This window comes from Triturus cristatus, chromosome 4_1, assembly GCF_964204655.1.
Source record: "Triturus cristatus chromosome 4_1, aTriCri1.1, whole genome shotgun sequence".
Taxonomy (NCBI): domain Eukaryota; kingdom Metazoa; phylum Chordata; class Amphibia; order Caudata; family Salamandridae; genus Triturus; species Triturus cristatus.
Genome location: NC_140585.1, coordinates 1142360785 through 1142381656, shown reverse-complemented (window position 1 = coordinate 1142381656; position 20872 = coordinate 1142360785). Strand labels below are relative to the sequence as shown.

The 20872-nt window shown below is 45.0% G+C and overlaps 1 protein-coding gene across 1 annotated transcript in view; it reads left to right on the top strand.

Moving 5' to 3' along the window:
* LOC146856202 (hepatic lectin-like) overlaps window positions 1-20629 on the top strand; it is a 106662-nt gene extending 86033 nt beyond the window's left edge. Inside the window, exon 9 of the mRNA XM_085654249.1 lies at window positions 20316-20629. Coding sequence (XP_085510375.1) covers window positions 20316-20454 — 139 coding nt within the window. The 3' untranslated portion in view covers window positions 20455-20629. The remainder of the gene's footprint in view (window positions 1-20315) is intronic.
* Window positions 20630-20872: the final 243 nt, after the last annotated feature.

Genomic DNA, 20872 nt, shown 5'->3' with positions numbered 1-20872 from the left:
TGCAGGGGTTTCCTTTCCTCCTAATCCGGTAATAGTGAAAGGCTGCCCTGTAAATTTCTTTGATTTTCCATGAATAAGAGTGGCCTCCGCTCCTGTATCAACTAATGCTCGGGCCCTTTGGATATTACGATGTCTCCAAAAAATATCAATATCTACATAGGGTCTATTATCTCTGTGAGCCCATCTGTGTACCGGAGCTTGACCTATTTCCTAGTCATTCTTACTGCATTCTGTGTACCAGGACAAATCAGGATAAAGACTCTCACGTTTCTTAGGTATCGGTACCTCCTGTTCATATCCATCTCTATTACGAAATGGATTCCTGTCCTCTACATTGCACTGCGAGTTTCGATCGGCCAAACTGTATCGATCCTCCCTCCTTCTCAATTCAGGGGATTGATCCCTATCATCTCTACGTCTGCTGTAAGCATGATCATTTCTCCCCCTTTCCTTTTCCCCCTCTCTCTCCCTGTCCCGCTCTCGACGAGGGGACAGATCACGTACAGGACGCCGATCATCACGACGATCAAAGCGCCCACGGCGATCATCATCACCGCTACCATCAGAACAACCACGATCACACTCAGTCGTCCGAACACGCCGGGCACCCTCCTTCCGGTCCAAGCCCCGTTTGCGAAACATTTCCCACAAACGAGCAGTAGTCTCACCATCAATATCCTCCCGACGCACACCATCAGCCAAAAGACCAGTAAAGATATCACGTCTAGTAAATTTATATTCACCAGGAGTACGAGTGTCAGACCGGGACTAACGTTCAGGTTTAAACCACTCACCCAACTCACCGAGTTGGCGTACCGACTCCAACACCGTAGATAGTACATTACCAGTCTGGTTAATCAACAAAGTCATCATGACCTGCTTGTAGGCAAAAGGAGAAGAGCGAATGATACGATTCCGCACCGAAGAAGTCAACAACCCATCAAGCAACCTGTCAGCAGTGCCCAGAAAAATAGCCGTTTTCATCACTTCCTCCTTAAGACGTTGCGCAGCATCACGCAAGGTATACCACGGCTTGTCATTGACAGGCCAGTCAGATTCAGTAGGATACTTCAAATTGCAACCTTCAGTCGCCAATTGGAGCAAAGAAATTTGACCACCACCATTATAGTTACGAAAATGATCTTGCACAGTAGAATCCAAACTCAAAGAACAAAACTTCAAACAATCGCCAGTATCCAACATAATACCAGCAGCGCCTAGTTCATAAAGGCGCACCATCCACGTGAGCAAAGCCTCACCAGTCCGCTGCCGAAAGCGTTGCAAAATATCACTAATTTCTTGCTGGGTAAAATCTTCCAAACAGTCCAAAGAAACACCCTGCGGAGCATTGGGAGACTGCTGCAACTTCCGACGAAAAACCGGGTGCGCAGAAACAACGGGACGAGCATCACAAGGAGCCCGAGCAGTACGAGTAGAGGGACAGTCAGTGGGAAAAGTATCAATCCCGCCCGAAGAACGAGCGCAATCACGGGGTGCACCATCAGAGGTGCGAGAAGTAGACTTACTGTCAGGACGGGAACGAGAAAGCTCATGCATAGCACATTCCTCATCCGAGGAACAAGACGTAGTCGAGTCCCAGATATTACCATCCCATTCATCAGGATTCCAATCCAGTCCAGCTTTCGCCACGACCAGACGCACTTTACGCGACGAAACACGACCACGCCTGTTCTTGTACTTATAACGAGCAATCCGCACAGCCGCCCTTTCGGCAACCGTTTGGTAAGTGTCAAGTTTGTCGGAAAGCAACTTATTTTGACACCGCAATAAAGTGTTAGAATTCTGAATCTCAACAAGGTGTGATTCCGCATCCTTAAAAGAGACCTGCAATTTCAGCAACCTCTCATGCAGAATCCGATACGCAGACAGAATAACCCAACCTCTGCGCCCCAAAGCGGGAACCTCCTCACCCTTCAAGACAGGTGCCGTCTGCAAACAAGCAATCACGTCAGCCGGTTCCGCCGACTCCAAAGAAGAATTCCAATTTTCACTCAGACCAGTAGAATCAGCCCACTCTCGGGCCAAGGCACCATAAGGCGTTGAATCCCATCCGGGAATATCAACGGACAATTTAAGAGTAGATTTCGATTTCCTAGAAAACATCGCGAAAAAGAAAGAAAAAGAAACGCAGAGAAAAGAAAGGAAGAGAGAAAGAAAGAGAAAGAAAAAGTATACACGCAAATATACAAAAAAGAAAATCACGCACACGCCGAAAGCAAACACAAGACAACCACAACGCACACAGGTTACGTAAACAGTTCGTGACGCCAAATGTTCTGCTTTGGTTTTTGGATTGGGTAGAACCTGCTCTACAGAGCCCTTCTGACCCAAAACAGAACGTTACCCCCTCCCTAGGGCCTTTTTACACCTAAATAAGCATATATATATGTACCACCTAAGGACAGAGAATTCCTATTATATATATATATCAAGACCTCACAGCCTCGCTATCTCAGCACCCACAGTCTCGCGACCTCAGTCAGGTCCAGAATCTCCTACCTATCCGGCAGCAACACACACAGTCTCGCGACCTCAGTCAGGTCCAGAATCTCCTACCCATTCGGCAGCAACACACACAGTCTCGCGACCTCAGTCAGGTCCAGAATCTCCTACCCATTCGGCAGCTACATACAGTCTCGCGACCTCAGTCAGGTCCAGAATCTCCTACCTATTCGGCAGCAACACACACAGTCTCGCGACCTCAGTCAGGTCCAGAATCTCCTACCCATTCGGCAGCAACACACACAGTCTCGCGACCTCAGTCAGGTCCAGAATCTCCTACCCATTCGGCAGCTACATACAGTCTCGCGACCTCAGTCAGGTCCAGAATCTCCTACCCATTCGGCAGCAACACACACAGTCTCGCGACCTCAGTCAGGTCCAGAATCTCCTACCTACACGGCAGCCTTAGCACGAGCTCATCCTATTATTACTGTGATACACAACAGGGGAATCGGGATTACCATATATCAGATCACACAAAGACTATTAGTTGAGCACAACCTGTTCTCTAGTTCGAGGGGCTTGTTTTCCCCCTCATCCAGTTACCACTTACCTGACCAGGATTAACCTCTGTTCATTTTAAGGCAACTCTGACTAAAGAATAGGCTATCCTCCTATACAAAAGTACACAACACATGCTAACGTACAACAAGCTAAATACTTTATTTAAATGCCACATGCACATTCGCAGAATACATTATATATATAGACAACCTGCAAGGAAAGTGAAAGGTTAAGTTGTATACTCTAAAGAAAAAGGGGTCGACTTCACCTTTATGGTACGTAGCCCGTGCTCAATGGTCATCTAGGTTCCCTTCTCGTCTATGCCTCGGCTTCGCCTGGAAGTCACCCCTCTACAGTTGTGGGTCTGCTCCCTTCTCCCTCTCCGAGTCCCTGGAACCTCTTCCCTGTCGGCTACTCTGTCCTCTTTAGATTCGAGTTCGTCATCCGTCTTCCCTGGAATAAGTAATAGCTTTTCTGCTAACGGCCAGATGCCGCCTATGGTCTAGAAGCAAGTGCCAGTGTCTGCCTCAGACTTTCACTAATATAGATGTGCATTCTCTCATGGAAATTTCCAGCTCGAAACCTGCCGCCCACCAAATTCCTGTACCTCCCCGCACCAAGGACACTTTCCCAGCCGGCCGGCCTGATGTAGTGTCTTCGGCATGAAGAAAAATACAATCCTTCGATAAGGGCCGGCCTGAACCGGTTCTCTCCGAGCGAATAACACCTCATAACTAAAACACTGCCTATGACCTAGAAACTTCCCAAGCTGCCAGAGCAGGAGGAAAGATGGAGTCTCTCCCGTTTAAGGCCTACCAGGCCTGAATGCAGCACAGCTCTATGAAATACCCTCACTATAGGGCAAGTTATCCTCAAGGCTACCGAATCTATCCCCTAGGCTATGTGTGTAGGCCCTGAGCTATGGGTAGGAGCACGGGATTGTGTCAAAAGTGTCTAATAGACAGGCCCTATTCACTACTCCAGTCCTTAGACTTGGATGGAAAGAGACTGAAGTCATATGGATCGCTCTATAACACCGGAAGGCCGGGAAAATCGAGCAGTACAATAGCCCAGTGTGATGTGTCTACCTTCCGAAAGGCTCCATTGAGCATAGGGACTACTTGATGTTTGCAAGTCTAATAAAATTTCGTCTAATGGGTATGCAGAGCAAATTTCCTTGCTCTAACTGTTGGCGAAGAAAGGGAGTAGGAGAGGCATTAAATTGCAATGTTTGGGTTGTTATGATAATAGAAATGTGTTTTTATTTCTCCCTGGGCATTCCTTGGTTTGAGTGTAGAGTCCCTGATCAGGAGGCCCCTCCAGGTTACCTGACAGGATGCCGATAGGGTTTAGGAAGATGTCACTGAGGGCATGTTTTCTGTATGGTATGTATGGACATGGGCATTTAGAAGGCCTTTGTCCTCTGGTGATTTTTTTGGAGGTGGGCATCCTTCAGCATTCTCCTACCAGTCGTCCGTAATCTATTTGAAGGGAGAGTAAGACCAGGCAGTGACTGGATATTCCCCAACTGGTACGTCAGACTGGAATGGTAGGTAGAGCAGTGGACCTCGGATAAGAAAAAAGTCTGCCTTAGAAGAGGCGCCATGGACAGGGGGTGAGCAAAGCACCAGACATCCACTTAACCCTGGTCCTTTATCACATCAGAAAGGAAGGCTCTGGCCTGTGCATTGCCTTTATCAGGGGGGCCAGAGTGATCTATGATTGGGTCAATGGTTATGTTCCAGTTTTCTCTTCTATTTACTCCTGCATATCAAAATCCGATCTACATAGGTGGGCAAAGAAGGAGGACCTGTTAGTATGCAGGGAATATGCAGTGCCTAGAATCAGAGACTGGTCTATTGTTCTTATTTTTGCCAAGACATATCTCCCTTCCTCATCTGTCAATGTGTGCAAGACTTTGAGTGGGAGAGGTTTGTTAATAAGCACGACAACGCCACATTTTTTGTTTAGATAGCTGGATTGGGACTGGTTGTTCTCTTTCAGGGCAGTGCAGCACCTAGAAATGACTGTCCCCACCCAACCCCCTTCAGTTTGTCTGCCTCCCCAGGTGGCGATATATGACGTTACAACACATGCCACTATATTGCATGCTGTTGCAACGCCAAACTTTACCCCGACATTCTGTCGGGGGAGCGCTGGAAGTTGGAATAGATACATTTTCTATTCCAACTCCAGTGTGTGTAACAGTAGGAAAGGTGTTGGAGTTAAATCCAACACCTTCCACCCACTGCTGCACACCTTTTTCTTTGCAACGGCATGCGATGTAACTGCATGCGTTGTAACGGTTGCGTTGTAAAGGCTGCTTCCCCCAGGTGGGAGGGGAGTTTCCTGAATCATGGCAATATTTGCCTGGCTATGCTTAAGGTAAGTTAGCTAGTGTTGCCTTTTAACATAGCTGTTCAGGCAACTGACATTTAATGATATGATATTAAAGGTCCGAGGGGAAGTTGAGAAGTGCATTTGTTTGTTGTGTGGTTCACAACAGTATTGTTGACCGTAATAATCTCACCCATTGATGGCTTTAGTCACAACGCAGGGCCATTGGGTGTGGACCATCGAATGGATAAGGATGTCAGTTTGAATAGGGTTAGCTCTGCCATTGACTTGGTCGGTGTTGGAGATTATATGCTCGGGAACAGAGTGAGCTGGGGAACTCTTAAAACGGTCTGGGCCTGACTAGGATGTGTCCAACGCAGCCTATGGGTTTCCTTCTCACTTGTGACCTGACCTTTAAACTGCGGGTTGTGCTCCTCCACCCACCAATCGAGGGTGAGACAATTGGGGTGCCTTGAATGGTGTAAAGTACCAGTTGGATGGATTACTGTTGCATGCATAGGACACATTACTGCTACGGCTTCTGCTGTGGCGTAGAGCTGTGCTGTGCTGACCGTAACGCATCGTGAGGTAGAGCGAGGAATTGTGGACACGGACGCAGACCAACGCTGCTTGTGAGCGAGCGCATCTGAGTGAGAATCCGGGAGGAAGGTGCGAGGAGAGAGGAGAAAGACACGACGTGGCGTGGCACGTAGAGAAGCCCCTCAGGCTGCTACGGGCTGAAGTGGTATCGAGAAGCCCCTCAGGCTGCCACGGTTTGATGGAGTACCGAGGCGCCAAGGACAGAGGTGGCGTGAATCCTTTAACTTGAGCTAAGCAAATAAGGTTGGGAGTAAAAGTCTGTGGTCTAGCAGGCATGTGGTGCTTGGGGTAAGCTTGAGGCAAGGCAATCGTGCCTGAGAAAGCGGAATAAACCCCCTGGCCCAAGGGAAACGTGGAGAAAACATGGAGGAACGTAGTAGTTAAATCGCGCACAGTGGAGGTAAGTGGACCAGTAATTGTGATTAAGCCGCTTTATAGATAAAAATTTAGCCTAATCTTGATATTAGCTTATAGGATATAGAAACTGATACCCCTAAAGTAGAATTGTAAGAAAGGGGGGGCGGAGCTAATAGACGGCCACACAACACACTGGTGGAAAGGAGATTGAACAAAATACAGCCTAATAAAGCAAGCTATTCTTACTTAATTTGGAAAGCTAAATACATTGTATGATGGCACTAAAAGCCTTAAAGGACGGAAAGATCTGGACAGCCTCATTAATGAAGCAGTGCCTGAAAGTGAGCCCCGGGGAGAGAGTACGGATATACTTAAAGGCGTGGCAAACAGGTCTTCTAAAAGAAATAAAAATATAAGTGAAGGCACCCAGGCAGGAGTAAAAGGAGGAGCACAAGTATATAAATCAAAAAAAGACTTTGTGGGAAAACATTTTAAAAGACTGCAAACCCCTGTAAGAACCCCGGACCTGAATAAAGAACTATTGTATGAACAAACGGATCGGGAGAACTGTGTGATCAGGACAGATGCATCCTTCAGTAATCAATTGAATTTAAGTCTAATTGATGTTACCCCGGAACCTAGACTATCTTCCTCACCTCGGATTTTCTCCCAGTCCGATGGCATAGATATGGTCCATGAAGGGATGAGCCTAACTAATTCAAGAGAACAGAGAAGTGACTCTGACCAGACTAGAATATCTACGACTGCTAAGAGTACGGAGCAACCTGAAATTCAAGGAGCTGAATTTATAGAAAATTCAGCACGTAATAATACTTTGGGTATAGATATATCAGCGACATCTTCGGCCTCAATGTTAGATATAATGTTAATGCTACAAAAGACCTTGCAAGGGTTGTTAGAAGTGTCAATGTTAAATAACAATATCTTAAAAACCCATGAAACACTATTCCAAAAGATTGTAGGGGAATTGCAAGAAATCAGGGGGCTGATGCCCACAATAGTGAGACCAGTTCAGATCCCGGACCTCCCGTCACAGGTAGATGAGAGGGATTGTGAGCAACTAACCGACCCTCAGGAGGTCTATATATCGAGATGCCCGATGTTGGTAAATAGATGGAGGGACCTACTGGGTTACAGGCGATATAACGTATGGAGATCTAAAGGAAGAACAGTGTCTTTAAAAAGAAAGCCAAGGGTAGGGGGGAAAAAGCTGGAAGGAACCGCAAAGGTGGTGAAGAAAAGGAGCAAAGGAATGGTAGCCCCCCAAGAAGGCAGGTATAGTAAGAAATAGGAGGTCAATGAGGGTCCCCGAGAAGACAGTAATGGGGAAAGGAGCAAGTAAAACCAGCACTGTCAAATAGAGGGGAGACCAAGGTGGCTAACCCATGGAAATCACCTCAGGGGCAAAGGAATATGAATAGAATACTAGAAAGGGGAGAGGTCTCTGTAAAAAGAGGAAAGGAAAGGATTGGGAAGGAGGGGGAGCAACTTGGTACAATACCTGCAAAAGATGTGAACAATCAGTGGTTATACTTTGAACCAATGGAAATAGAGAAGGGGAGAAAAAAAGGCAGGAAGGTCATACCCCTAAATCGTTCCCAACTGGTATACTCCTTCTCTAAATGCCCTAGTCTGAGGTAGTTGGGTACGAAGGACCTAAAACAAGTAGGTTTCAGTAATAATAACAATGGGAAAGAACTTACAAAGGTATTATTGTACTCAAGCCTGGTAAAAACGGCAATCATAAGGCCAGAAAAAGAGATAGCAAAATAAGGGATTAGGTTGATACCAGCTAGAGAATTAGAGGAGAAGAACCAGCATGATAGAGCCTTCTTAGCTTGTCATTCAGGCTTGGGGAAAATACAGATAAGTCTGATCTTAGGCAATGGAAGGGTAAGAGAAAATATGAGAATGGTAGTTGAGAACCATGAGTCGGGGAATCCCTGGGGGGATTGGTCTGTCGATGATAGCCGGCGAAACGCCCTATACGGGAATAATACCATTACCGACTACCTCAGCGATATTGATTAGGGAGGAGGGGTGTCGCATAGCATACATCTGATATCCTGGAACGTAAACGGGCTAGGAGGGGTGACAAAAGTAGAAAGTATAAAAACGCTAGCCCAGGAAGTGGAGATAATAGGTTTGCAGGAAACTTGGCTATGCGACAATACCCCTGTCGTTGAAGGATTTATACAATTGCATAAACCAGCAAGAAGGAAAAACTGTGGTCGCCCGGCTGGGGGGATTATGACTCTTGTTTTGACCAAGATAGCGAAAGGGGTTTTGGCTATAAATACGACATGTAAATGGTTGTTGATTAGTGATCTATTTTTGCTGGGCTCTGAAGGGTTGTATGATCATATGGTAAGTGTAAATGTATACATACAATGGGGAACAAATGAAGAATATGAGGTAGAAATGAGACGCTTCGAAGAAGACATGGACATGCTGTGTGAAAAATTTGAAAATGAGATCATAATTGTAATGGGTGATTTTAATCACAAACTGAACCCTTTAAGATATGACCCCCGATTTAAAGATCTTTTGGGCTCAAATAATATATCCCCAGCGGTTTTTCCAAATTATGCTATCTCTGAACAAGATGTGAAGCTGGGCAAATACTTGGAGCTAAAAGGGCTGTTCTGTCTAAATGGTAGATGGGATCAGATTGCCCGGCAAAGCAGACCTTCTAGATAGGTTCCCAACCTTGTCCAATTGATTATGTATTTATGCATGCCTGGAATTTTGACCTCAGTAAAGGATTTCGGATAACTTCCTGTGAAGGTAGTGACCATAATACCTTGCAATTCGAATAATTGGGGGGCCTACCAGCTCTAGAGAAATAATCCTCCCCAAACGAGTTGTGTACCCTAAACGTCTGACAACAAGATTAACAGAGGAATATATTGAAAAGCTAGCTAGCTTTCAACAGGAAGTAGGGTTAGAAGACGCTAGAACTAAGAAAGTGGCATGGTTTGAGGAAATGCTAAAAGAAATGGCGCAGTGCCTTAAAGTAGAACTAAAAAGTAAGAAACCGTGCCCAAACGCTAAACATCCATCACAAGGTAGACAGTCAAGCTGGTTTACCGGGGAGTGTATAAATATGAAAAGATTAATAAGAAGAGAAGAAAAAAACCTAAGGACAAAATATGATCCAATAAGGCACAAACATTTAAGTAAAATGAGGAAGGAATATAAGATGTTAGTCAGAAATTTGAAGAGTGCCTATAAAGAGAAATGCTAGGTAAACTTGCTGGAAATTATTGAATCTAAAAATTTGCATACGTTTTGGAACTTGATAAAGGAATCATCTGGTCAGGTTAACGGGGCTATGCCCTGGGTAGTGGAGGAAGCAGCATGGGAAGAATATCTAGGTGAGTTATACGGAACAGATGTTGAAGTGGCAGGTGGGCATACTTGTTCCTGGAGGGAGGCTGTAGTAGATCTAGAACTCCTTTTTACAACAGAAAAGGTGAATGATATCATAAGAAGCTTAAACTTAAACCCATTGTTGCTGTCGGTTTAGTGGCAGCGGCCGAGGTCAGCTGTCCCCACATGGCGGCTGCGACCTGATACATTAGAAGACCTGGTGTTTAGCGATACGGTCCTTCAGGGCGTTGAGCGCTACTTTAGGGAGAATGAGCGCTCAGCTACCACGAGATCAATCGAATGGGATGCAATGAAGGTGGTGGTCAGAGGCATTTGTATGGGCAGATTTTTGAATGTACGGACGACAGTCCTGGCTGGTTTGGGGAAGGCGGAGGGAGCACTGCGGGATCTGGAGCGGCGCTGGCCTGAGCGGCCAGACTTACAGGCCGAGCTGCTTGAGGCGCAGGAGTTAGTGGCGACTGAAACGGAGCGCCTGCGGTGTTTTGATTATAAGTTGTATGTTACCAGAGTGCATGCGGAGCGAGACAAGGTGGGAACATTACTGGCTAGGCTATATACCCCGGAACCCAGAGGTAGCCCAGTCATGAGCATTAGAATGGAGACGGGGGAGGTGATCTACTCGCAGGCTGCGGTTTTGAAGCGCTTCCAGTCGTATTATACGGGCCTCTATGAGAGCCAATTGGGGGTGGGCGTCTCTGCAATAACCGACTATCTGGAGACTATTCAGCTCCCGGTGGTGGATGCTGAGACTGCGAAAGACCTGGGCGGACCCATAACGCTATCAGAGATCCGGGTGGCCATCAAGTTGATGGCTAGAAATAAAACACCGGGAGTGGATGGCCTGCCGGTTGAATTATATGCGCAGTATGTAGAGGTGTTGGCGCCCAGGTTCTTGCTGGTCTACGCGGAAGCCTTAACGCTTGGGCGTCTACCCCAGTCGATGAGGGAGGCATTGGTAGTGCCGCTGCTGAAGCCTGGCAAGGAGGCCTCCGATGTGACGTCGTATAGACCTTTGTCTATGCTGACGGTGGATTACAAAATACTGAGTCGTATCCTGGCCACTAGATTGCTGCCACACATGACGAAGCTGGTTCATGGGGACCAAGCCGGCTTTATTCCTACCAGGAGCACATCTATAAACGTTCGCCGCCTGGTTAACATAATGGATAGCGTTTGGGACCTTGATCAGAAACCGGCAGTGTTGGCAGTGGATATCGAAAAGGCTTTTGACAGCCTAGAATGGGGGTACCTCGATGAGGTCCTAGGGAAGTTCGGCCTGGGAGATGGCTTTGGGCGTTGGACGAGGGTCCTCTACTCCTCGGCCACTGCCAGGGTCCGACTGGGATCTGTCATATCCTCTAGTATCCGGGGCGCAGGGGGACGAGACAAGGTTGCTCGCTGTCTCCCCTGTTGTTTTCATTAGCGATGGAACCTTTGGCGGCGCGGGCGAGGACAGGGAGGGAGTACAGTGGGATTAGCTGTGGTGAAGCGACTCATCATATATCATTGTACGCTGAAGACCTCTTACTGTACCTGGAAAACACCGAAGAGGCCCTGGTGGGGGCTGTGGGGATGCTGTCGAGCTTTGGTAGGCTGTCGGGCCTCCGGGTAAATTGGACGAAAACTTGTGTGTTCCCACTGCGGGCAGATACGCCGTATCCCCCCCCAACGGTGGATGTGGTCTGGGAGGCTACATGCTTCACTTATCTGGGGGTCCGAATCTATCATGACGTCGCGAACTTGTTAGACTGTAATATAGGGCGCTGTATAAGGGCCCTGAAGGGGTGCATGACCTTTTGGGCCTCCCTTCCGCTATCAGTGCAGGGCCGGGTCGCATTGTTAAAGATGGTGGCTCTGCCTCGACTGCTCTATTATTTCCGCACTCTGCCAATCTGGGTCCCACAGTGGATCTTCAAAGATCATCGGTTTCCTATGGGGGACCGGACGTCGTAGGGTGGCCCTGACGACTCTGATGCAGCCTAAAATCGAAGGAGGGTTGGCGGTCCCAGATTTCGAATTGTATTACCTGGCGGCGCAGCTCCAAGTCTTGACACAAAACATTGCTAGAGTGTTTAGAGGCCCGGAACAAGGGAGGGGGACCGGCATCCAGAGACATATTTTATCTTATATAGTAATGCAACAGAAATTAGACCTGAGAGGCTTGTCTATAGAGGAGAGAACACTTCAGCTGTGCTGGCGCAGGGGTATGAAGAGAGCGAAAGCAGTGTGTCCGTATGCGCCGGAGATCCCTCTGGGGATGCTGACGGCGTTACTGCATGGAGGCGACTGGTCCCCGTTGGCAGAGTGGGAGGAGTTGGGGCTGCAGATGGTGGGGGACCTCTATGTCGACAGGGTGCTTGCCCCCTTCGGGGAGTTGCAGGCGCAGTTTGGCCTCCCGGATGGGAGTTACCTCCTGCATGCGGTGGTGATTACAGCGATACAAAAGCATTGGAGGGGAGGGCTGGTGGAACCTACCGCAAACGCGGCCTGCCAGTACGTGGTGATGGTGGCGGGAACGCTTAAGGCGGTGACCTGCCACCACTCTAGAATGCTACAGGAGGGTTTAGAGCCGCTCACAGCGTTGAAGGAGACGTGGGAGGAAAGCTTAGGCAAACCCATTCTGGACACGGTCTGGAGCCATATTCTGCGAAGAACGTGTAAGGGTAGCAGGAATGCCCGTTTTCAGCAGGTTAATTTCTTCCTCCTACATAGGGCCTATATGACGCCGGGAAGGATTAGACGATACTTTCAGGTGCAGGAGGCGGCGTGCCCGAGATGCCTAGCGCTTGGGGCCGAGCTGAACCACCTACTATGGGGGTGCCCGAAGCTGGGGACATATTGGGCTGAGGTGGGAGAGCTTTTGAACACGGTCACGGACCGGGAGGTAGAATTCGACATGGCGGCGTGTCTCCTGCTCTGGTTCCCTCACACGGCAAAGACGAAGGTGACGAGCAAGTTCATTGACCTAGGCCTCATGTTAGCCCAGAGAGAAATTACATGGCACTGGAAGTCCCGGGAGGGCCCCTCAGTTAGGAGATGGACGGCTGAGCTGTTGAAATGGTCTGGATGTGAGAGTGTGCTCAGAAGGCGACAGGCTGTCAGGACAGGTAATGAAAAGGGATTGGAGTGGGCGAGGGCTTGGGAGATGATAGTGCAGGCTCTGCAAGACTATCTACTGGAGGGTGCGGAGCACGATCATTCGGAAGGCGGGGTTCCCGGAGGCTTGGGAGACTAAATGCACAACCTGATCACTGGCGAACCATAGTGTCAGAACCCACAAGTATAACCCACAGCAGCAGCAGTTGGGGGGTGGGAAGGGTGGGGGGGAGTTCATGGGGTATAGTTGTAGGGATATTACGAGCGATGGCAGTCCGGCTCTCTGGCCGAGGCCTAGGAGGGAGTGAGGTTTCAAAGTAGCTTTCCTTAGATACCGATAATGTGATGTTGGGTAGGCGGTAGGCGCAGCACCTCCGGGAGGGAGCTAAGGTGGACCGGTGCTGTGGACAAGGATACTCCTGGTGCAGCCGCCTCTGAGTGGCTGATCGCATTTGGAGGCGATTGAGGGGAGGGAGTTAGTAGGGTGTAAAAGCAGATACTACATTACGCTGTTGACCTGACGTCACTGTGAGCTGATCGCCTGGACACTCTGAGTTACTGTACTGGTACGCCGCCCGGCCTCCGGGATGTGGGCTGAATGGCAGTGTGCATTGTTATGACGGCAACTGAATTTTGAGAGGTCAAGCGTGTACAGGTTGACTTACCGGATGCCTTGTTTACAACTCTGCAATAAAAATATGTTTAAAAAAAAAAAAATAAGAAGCTTAAACTTAACCCATGCTGCGGGACCAGATAATCTACCAGCTATCATTATAAAATCCCAGCAAGATTGGTGGGCGGAATTCTTCTCCTGTATGTTTCTGGCTATATTGGAGTCGGGTCAGATCCCTGAAAAGTGGCGAGGAGCGGGAATCAGACCCATCCATAAGAAGGGAGATAGGAAAGCTCCAAAAAACTACTGACTGATTAATCTACTGGATGTTGGGGAAAAGGTATTTACTAAAATAATTTTGGGCAGTTTAAAAGACTGGGTGGAACAGTGGTCAATCGTGCCAGTGGAACAAGGGGGCTTTAAGAAGGGGCATTTCACGATCAATCACTGTTTTGCACTGTGGGCAGTGGCACGGAAGTCCATGGAAAAGCAGGGAAAGTTGTGCTGCTGCTTCGTTGACTTCCGTGCGGCATTCAATCTAGTGGATAGGAAATGCCTTTGGGAGACCCTAAGGAAATATAGCATTCCAGAGGGGCTCTTGGTAATTATCCAGGAGCTACACAAACATAGCTGGGCGCAAATCATCAAGGATACAGCTGGGGCCTTGACACCGAAAATATTGATTAAGAATGGCTTAAGGCAGGGATGTGTATTAGCCCCCTTACTTTTCGCTATATACTTGGCTGATCTCCCAGCCACTTTGGAGGGGATTAGAAGTGCCAGCCCTAAAATGAATGGGAAACATCTTTCCTGCCTGTTGTATGCCGATGATTTGGTAATCTTTGATCAGACGGAGATGGGATTGCAAAAGAAGGTAACTGCTTTTAATGAATACTGTGTGACCAAACGTCTGACTGTAAATATGGATAAAACCAAAATGCTATGTTTTGAGAAAAAATCCAGAATTTTAATTGGTATCTGTGCTCTACCAAATTGGAACTTGTGAATGAATATAGATACCTCGGTATAAGGTTTGAAAAATCTTTAAAATGGGACATCCATTTGGTAGCCCAGAACGCCAAAGCCCATACATCGGGGTGAGGGTTAAGGAAATGTAACCGTATTTATGGGGATATGTCCCATAGACCTTTATTGAAAGCTTATAAGGCAATAATACCCCCTCAAGTACAGTATGGTGCTGAAGTCTTGTGTTTAAATGGAAAGACAAGCTGGGATATTGAGGAAGGGAAATGTTTGAAACCACTAACGTCATTACCTAGTTCCCCCATAATACAGGCAATCAGATTGGAACTAAGATTGACATCATGGAATGTGCAGGTGCAAGTGGCCCTTTTAAGATTCTGGAAGAGATTAGGATCTGAGGAAGTCACAAAAGTATCACAATGGTGCAAGGAGGAGGCCTTGCATAGTGACTTAAAGTTGGCAAAATTGGTTAGAATGAAATTGTGCACAACGTGCAAAAATCTAAAAGTGAAATTTGATCAGGTGACATTCTTGGTAGAAGCCACAAATGGGGAGCTCAGAACAATAGGAAAGGAAGTATCCAGGTTAAATGATATATTGTACCTGAGAAAGAAAGCATCAGTTCATTATATGATAAATTGGTGGGAGAAGGAAATGTGGTACCCTTACCTGGACACACTACCTAACTCTGTCCTCAGAGACGTAGTGCTCAGATGGAGAATAGGCGTCAACAATTTGGTAACAAATGTAAGTAGAAAAGCAGTAATGGTACAATCTGATGGCAAATGTCACTGTGGACTAGGTACTAAGTGTGACAATTTACATATTTTATTGGACTGTCTAAAATTTGTGCCACAGCGGAAACTGTTTTTACGAACCATCTTTTTAAAATATGGTATAACTGTATGCCTGTTAGCAATCAAACTCCTTACTGACATGCCAAACCTCGATATAGCAATTGCCATGGCATTTTACATGAAAGTGATAAAAAGGGTCTCGCTGGAATGAATATGGTTGGATAAAATTAGCACGGAAGTAAAGTGGGGCAAGTTTTAAATAAATAAATTGCGTTTTAGGCTGTATATTAGTTTTAGGATATATTCTTAAATAGTTTTTTATTAAGAATATTATGAGTGTTTTATATGAAATTTGTAAGCTGTGGGGGGGAGGTAGGAATTGCTTTTTTAAGATGTTAGTGAAAATGCTCTTATGTTTTAAATTATTTATTGTAAGATGTTTTATGTTGTTTAGAGACCTACGGTCTAAATAAACGTATTTCTAAATGAAATGAAACAGTTGGATGTATGATTTTTAACAGATTCTAGTGAGTGGAAGTTGAACAGAAGTGTTTGTTTCCTTACAAAAGATATGGGGTCGGTTGGAGATAGATCTCGTACAATACTTTCGAAACAACTTCCGGGTTACTGCTGTTAGAGGCCGGATACAGAGGCATTCAGGGCTCCAGCGCTTGGATGGGAAAGTGACCTTGTCCTTTTTTTGGATCTTTGCTGAACTTCATCATGTAGCTTGTCATTTTACGGTCTAAATCAGGGGTTAAACATTCTTTATTGGGTACTACTGGTCTTGAGCACTCAGGTCTTAAAACATTTCTTTTCTCTGGCTCTAGAGGCTTACGCATTTTAGAATGTGTATATCATGATTAGGGTGCCCTGTTTTCCATTTTTACTGATTTATACAGATAAATACAGACAGAAAGCATTGTGTTTCCTGTCTATATTTATTTTTAAAAGTGAAAAAATACAGATAATTTGGCTTTTTTGAGTGACTTACCATGCTGAGATTAATGTCTTTAAGGCCAACAGCTGTACACATTGGCAGCATAGGGAGTTAGAAAGCTAAAGGAGATCTGGTTGAATTACTGCATATCTCAACATGCATGTGTGATGTTATGCAAATATTTTTCATGTGAGTTTAATATTTTATTATATTTTGGCTGTGTAATGTGTTAAAACCTGGTGGGTATCAAAGTCTGAGTGTACGTTTACCTTATACATAAATGTGGAAATATACAAGTTATCAGCTCTTCTGTTCTCAAAACACAAAATAAATATGGATAAATACCAATAAGATGGTTAAAAACGAAATTTGGATAAATACAAACGGAAATGTTAAAAAAAGAAATACAATAAATCCGAGAGCCCTTATCATGATACTTGGCCCAATGACCACCATTCTCCAGATCTTGGATGCTGAACGCCCCCAAACTTGAAAATCTCTATGCCTTGGAGGTCTAAAAAAATCCTTTTTTTCATCTAAAAACAGATTATCATGTTAATCATCTGAATCATGCAGTGTTGAAACGTCCTGCAAAATATCATCATCTGACTATGTAAGGGTTATGTTCCTTTTTAATGTATTTCCCAGATCGTACCTAGAGAGTCATCCATTCTTGCTTCACAGGCAGATTTTTTACCATTTTTTGCAGAAAACAATTTAGGGTTTTATCATAACAGATAGTATTTTCTGATTGAGCCTGTACTGCATTTTTTATTCTCATGAATTCCCTGGAAGAGATCAACTTACGTTGCTTACCACTTCTCTTTCTCTTGACATCTTTCTACTCACAGTCAGACAAAGACACATTTTATTCTTTCTCTTGCTGCTGCAAAGGAACTTTTCCCTTAACTATTTTCATTTTCGTAGCTTTGGCCATACTTCCCCATGTCTGAGGCAATCATGCTCCTAAGCTCTTTTCTAGTAATTCAGTTTATGAAAGGCAAAAAATATATCCTTCTTTATTTAAATCTAGAAAAACTTTAAAGTGATTCTGTCTTTAAAAATTGGCAAAACGCTAGAGCTAATCACCACTGTCTAGCATCTCCTACTCTGTCATCATAGATTCACAAATTAAACAGTTAAACAAATTAAACACCTGTTTTCCTCCTCCTGAAAAGAATGATGTCCCAATTTAAGATGGCCGCCTATAGTAAGACACCTTCATCATATTTCTATTTTATTTCCATTTCCACATGAACACACATGCCTTTAAAAAATCATCTCTCACTAAACAGAGCTCACAAATAAGACTGAAGTTAAAATGGGCAAATCAAGCAGTACTAGTTACAGAATTAGGAGTGTGCGGTCACCTGCAACGTAGCTGTAACTTTGACTTCTCACTGAAGACTGCAGGTAAAACAGGTTAGTCGTTGCAGCACGAGTGGTGTGGCTAGTCTGTTGCATCAGCTCTAATTCTGACAGTGCATGCTCATAATTAAGATTAGAAATCTTGCGCTTCCTCCAGTGGGTAAGCAGTCCACAAGTTATTTAGTCTTTTCTTCTACGACTATAAAGTTATCACAGTTTCTTACTAGATGGTAATATAAGGTCATCAAAATCTCTTAATCCCAATAATCTTTGTATCCTTGGTTCATTTTACATGTATCTCTCTTACAATTGAACTTCCTTTTGTCTCATCCACAAACCAACTTAAAAACATCTTAAGCATTAACACAAATATTTATCCCTCTAAGAGTGCTGTCATTGAGTAATATAAGTAAAGTACGTTTTCAAGGAAAACATTCCAGTAAATTGCCCACTCCTTTCAGTCATATGTTATTTGCTCTTGCAGAGTAGAAAAAAGAACATGACTTATCAGGAAACATCATTAAAAGAGGTTGCACTCCTATTGTTTTTGAATGTTCTACATGTTTTATTCTACTGTTGCTATGTAACTGTGCTGCTAATCAAAAAGCACTAAAGGAGCTGTGTCTTGCAATAAAATCACATAATTTGAGTGGGTATACCAGATAATAATCATAGAGAGTGCAATATCCAAGAAAAGTTAACTCCTTGGTAAAAAACTGAATTTGGGTTGCCACACACTAAAATTAGTAATCAAGTAGGTCCCAAAATATGATTCTCGTTGAGTCTTTCCCAGAAGGCTAATTGTTTAACTACTTATTTGCTAGCTTTTACAGAACATGCAATTAATGTATTGACTTCCAAAAAGTGACAGAGGGCTATTGGGCAAGCTGTACTTTCTCACTACTTCAGAGCATTCAGGAAGGAAGGTTGAGTTTGGAAGTTATTCATTCTTTGAGAGGTGGAACAATTTATTAAATATTGAGTGATGTAGTTATAGCTCAATCATCATTTATCCAAGGATTTTGGAGGCTGATGGAAACTCCACAAAGTTTTCCAAAACTCTGAAAAGGCAATTGCTTTCTGGGCTGTGAAAAGAAAAGATGCAGGCAATTAGGCTGGCCAATTTTTACAAATATTGCCCACCTTTCTAGACGTTTGTTTTCTCTTAATTGAAGTGAAAGCTACTAGTGTTAGACTCCACACATCTATTATTTGTCACAGAGAGTTTACCGTAAATCTGTCAGTGTAAACATCATAGGTTGTTTTGAATAAACTGATAAGGTAACTTCATCAATCAAGCAATTGGCCTGATACATAAATCGAAAAGCTGTACCAGACCCTAAAAAATTCACCACTTAATTACACAACTTCCTTACAAAAATGAGAGCTGTATAGAAAGATCAGTCATCCCACTAAAAAGATAACTCAGCCGATTAGCTGACTTCTGCATACACAGATTTGGAATCTGCTAGGTCCATTTTTGAATCTTGCATGAATGGCTCAGCTTTTCATTCGCAGCGGATGAATAGTACGCCCTTGAGTTGAGTAGAAGTATACAAAAAAATGATGATGGAATGCTAGAATTAATCTCACCCAATGGTAATTTCTATGGGGCGCATCCCTGTCCATCATTATTTTGTACGTCATGCCACGTTAGTTTGGATCCAGTGATATGCCAGTCAGTCTTGACCATGCTACAATGGGAACAGTCCAGCAATGCCTGCCTGGCCAGATCCACCCTGAACCGGAACACAAACAAACAAGACCGGTTTCACCCTTAGTAGGGCTCATCAGTCAAATATAGTTTGGTTCCAGTGGAACAGTGTGCCAGGGACAGTTTAAACCTACTTATCCCACTTACAACATCACACGAAAGTATACTTTTTTTTTTTTACTGATGGATGGAATGCTTGAATCAATCTCAGCCACTGGTAACTACTCAGGGTCGCATCCCATTCAGGGCCGGGCTGATTTCGTTGATGGAGACCTGCGTGTACTTCGAAATAATTAAAGCAAAACGAATTTCGTTCAGTACACGCAGGTCCGCATCAACGAAATCAGCCCCCAGCTCAGCAGCATTCCAAAACGCCCGGGAGTAAGTCAGGCCCTGATCCCAGTCCATCGTTACTTTGCAGATCATGACATCTCAGTTTTGACCCAACCATACAAATCAGTCTTGGTCGTGCTCCAGTGAGAACAGTCCAGCTGGAACTGCCAGGTTAAGTTCTCCCTGAACCAGCACAGAAGTAAACCAATCCCGGTTTCTCCCTTATTAAGGATCATCCGTCAGGAATAGCTTGGTTCCACTGGCCCAGTGTGTACGTGACCTAAATCTGGGCATACCCGTCCCACTCAGGACATCACACGGAAGTATTCAAAAAGCGATGGATAGAATGCTTGAATTAACCGAAGCCACTGGTAATTACTTGCGGCTGCATCCCAGTCCAACATTACTTTGCACACCATACCTCCTCAGTTTGGACCTAGCCATATGCAAATAAGCCTTCACCCTGCGGGTGGGAACAGCCCAGCCCGAACTGCCAGTTCAGGTTCTCCCTAATCTGGAACATAAGTAACCCAACACCAGTTTCGCCGTTATTAGGAATCATCAGTTGGGTTGTATAGAGGCAATATCTGTCTTTTATATGGAAGCCAGACAGTTTCCAATGTAAGGTGCTGTGTTAAATAGATATTTGTATACATTACTGAAATATTCAGTCATTAGGACCACAATCTGTATTCATGGATGTGGGAATATGATTTCGATGTTTTTTATTTTTAGGTTTTGGAAACCTGGAGAGCCGAATGACAGTAACAAAAATGAAGACTGCGCCCATCTCTGGATTAACGGTGAATGGAATGATGTGCATTGTACTTACCAGTGTTATTCGCTCTGTGAGAAGAAAGCGAGCACCTTGTAAGCTGGGCTGGCCTCTTGACCGTGTGATGTGTGGCTTTTTTGGGCTTTGCTTTGCCCTATTAGAATCACAAGAGGAAGTCCACCTTTCCTTACAACCCGCACATCTGTTGATATATTCCAATACTACCCCAACTTTGTAACACACCATTTTAAATTGAAATAAAGAGTTAACTGTACATTATTGGACTCTAAATTGTCACACAGCTGAAAATGCTTTACACTGTGGTCAGCAACATCATTGTAATGGATTTGCAGTTTAGTTGCTGTATCCACACGTTAGGAGAGGATTCATCGACTGCTGGCAACAAGGTGAGTTACACCTCCCTTTCTTGTGGGTTCATTGTAGATGTAAACGAATGGACAGAAACACAAGCCTGTAAGGTGGTGTTGACTACAGTGTTTATCAAACCAACAGCAGG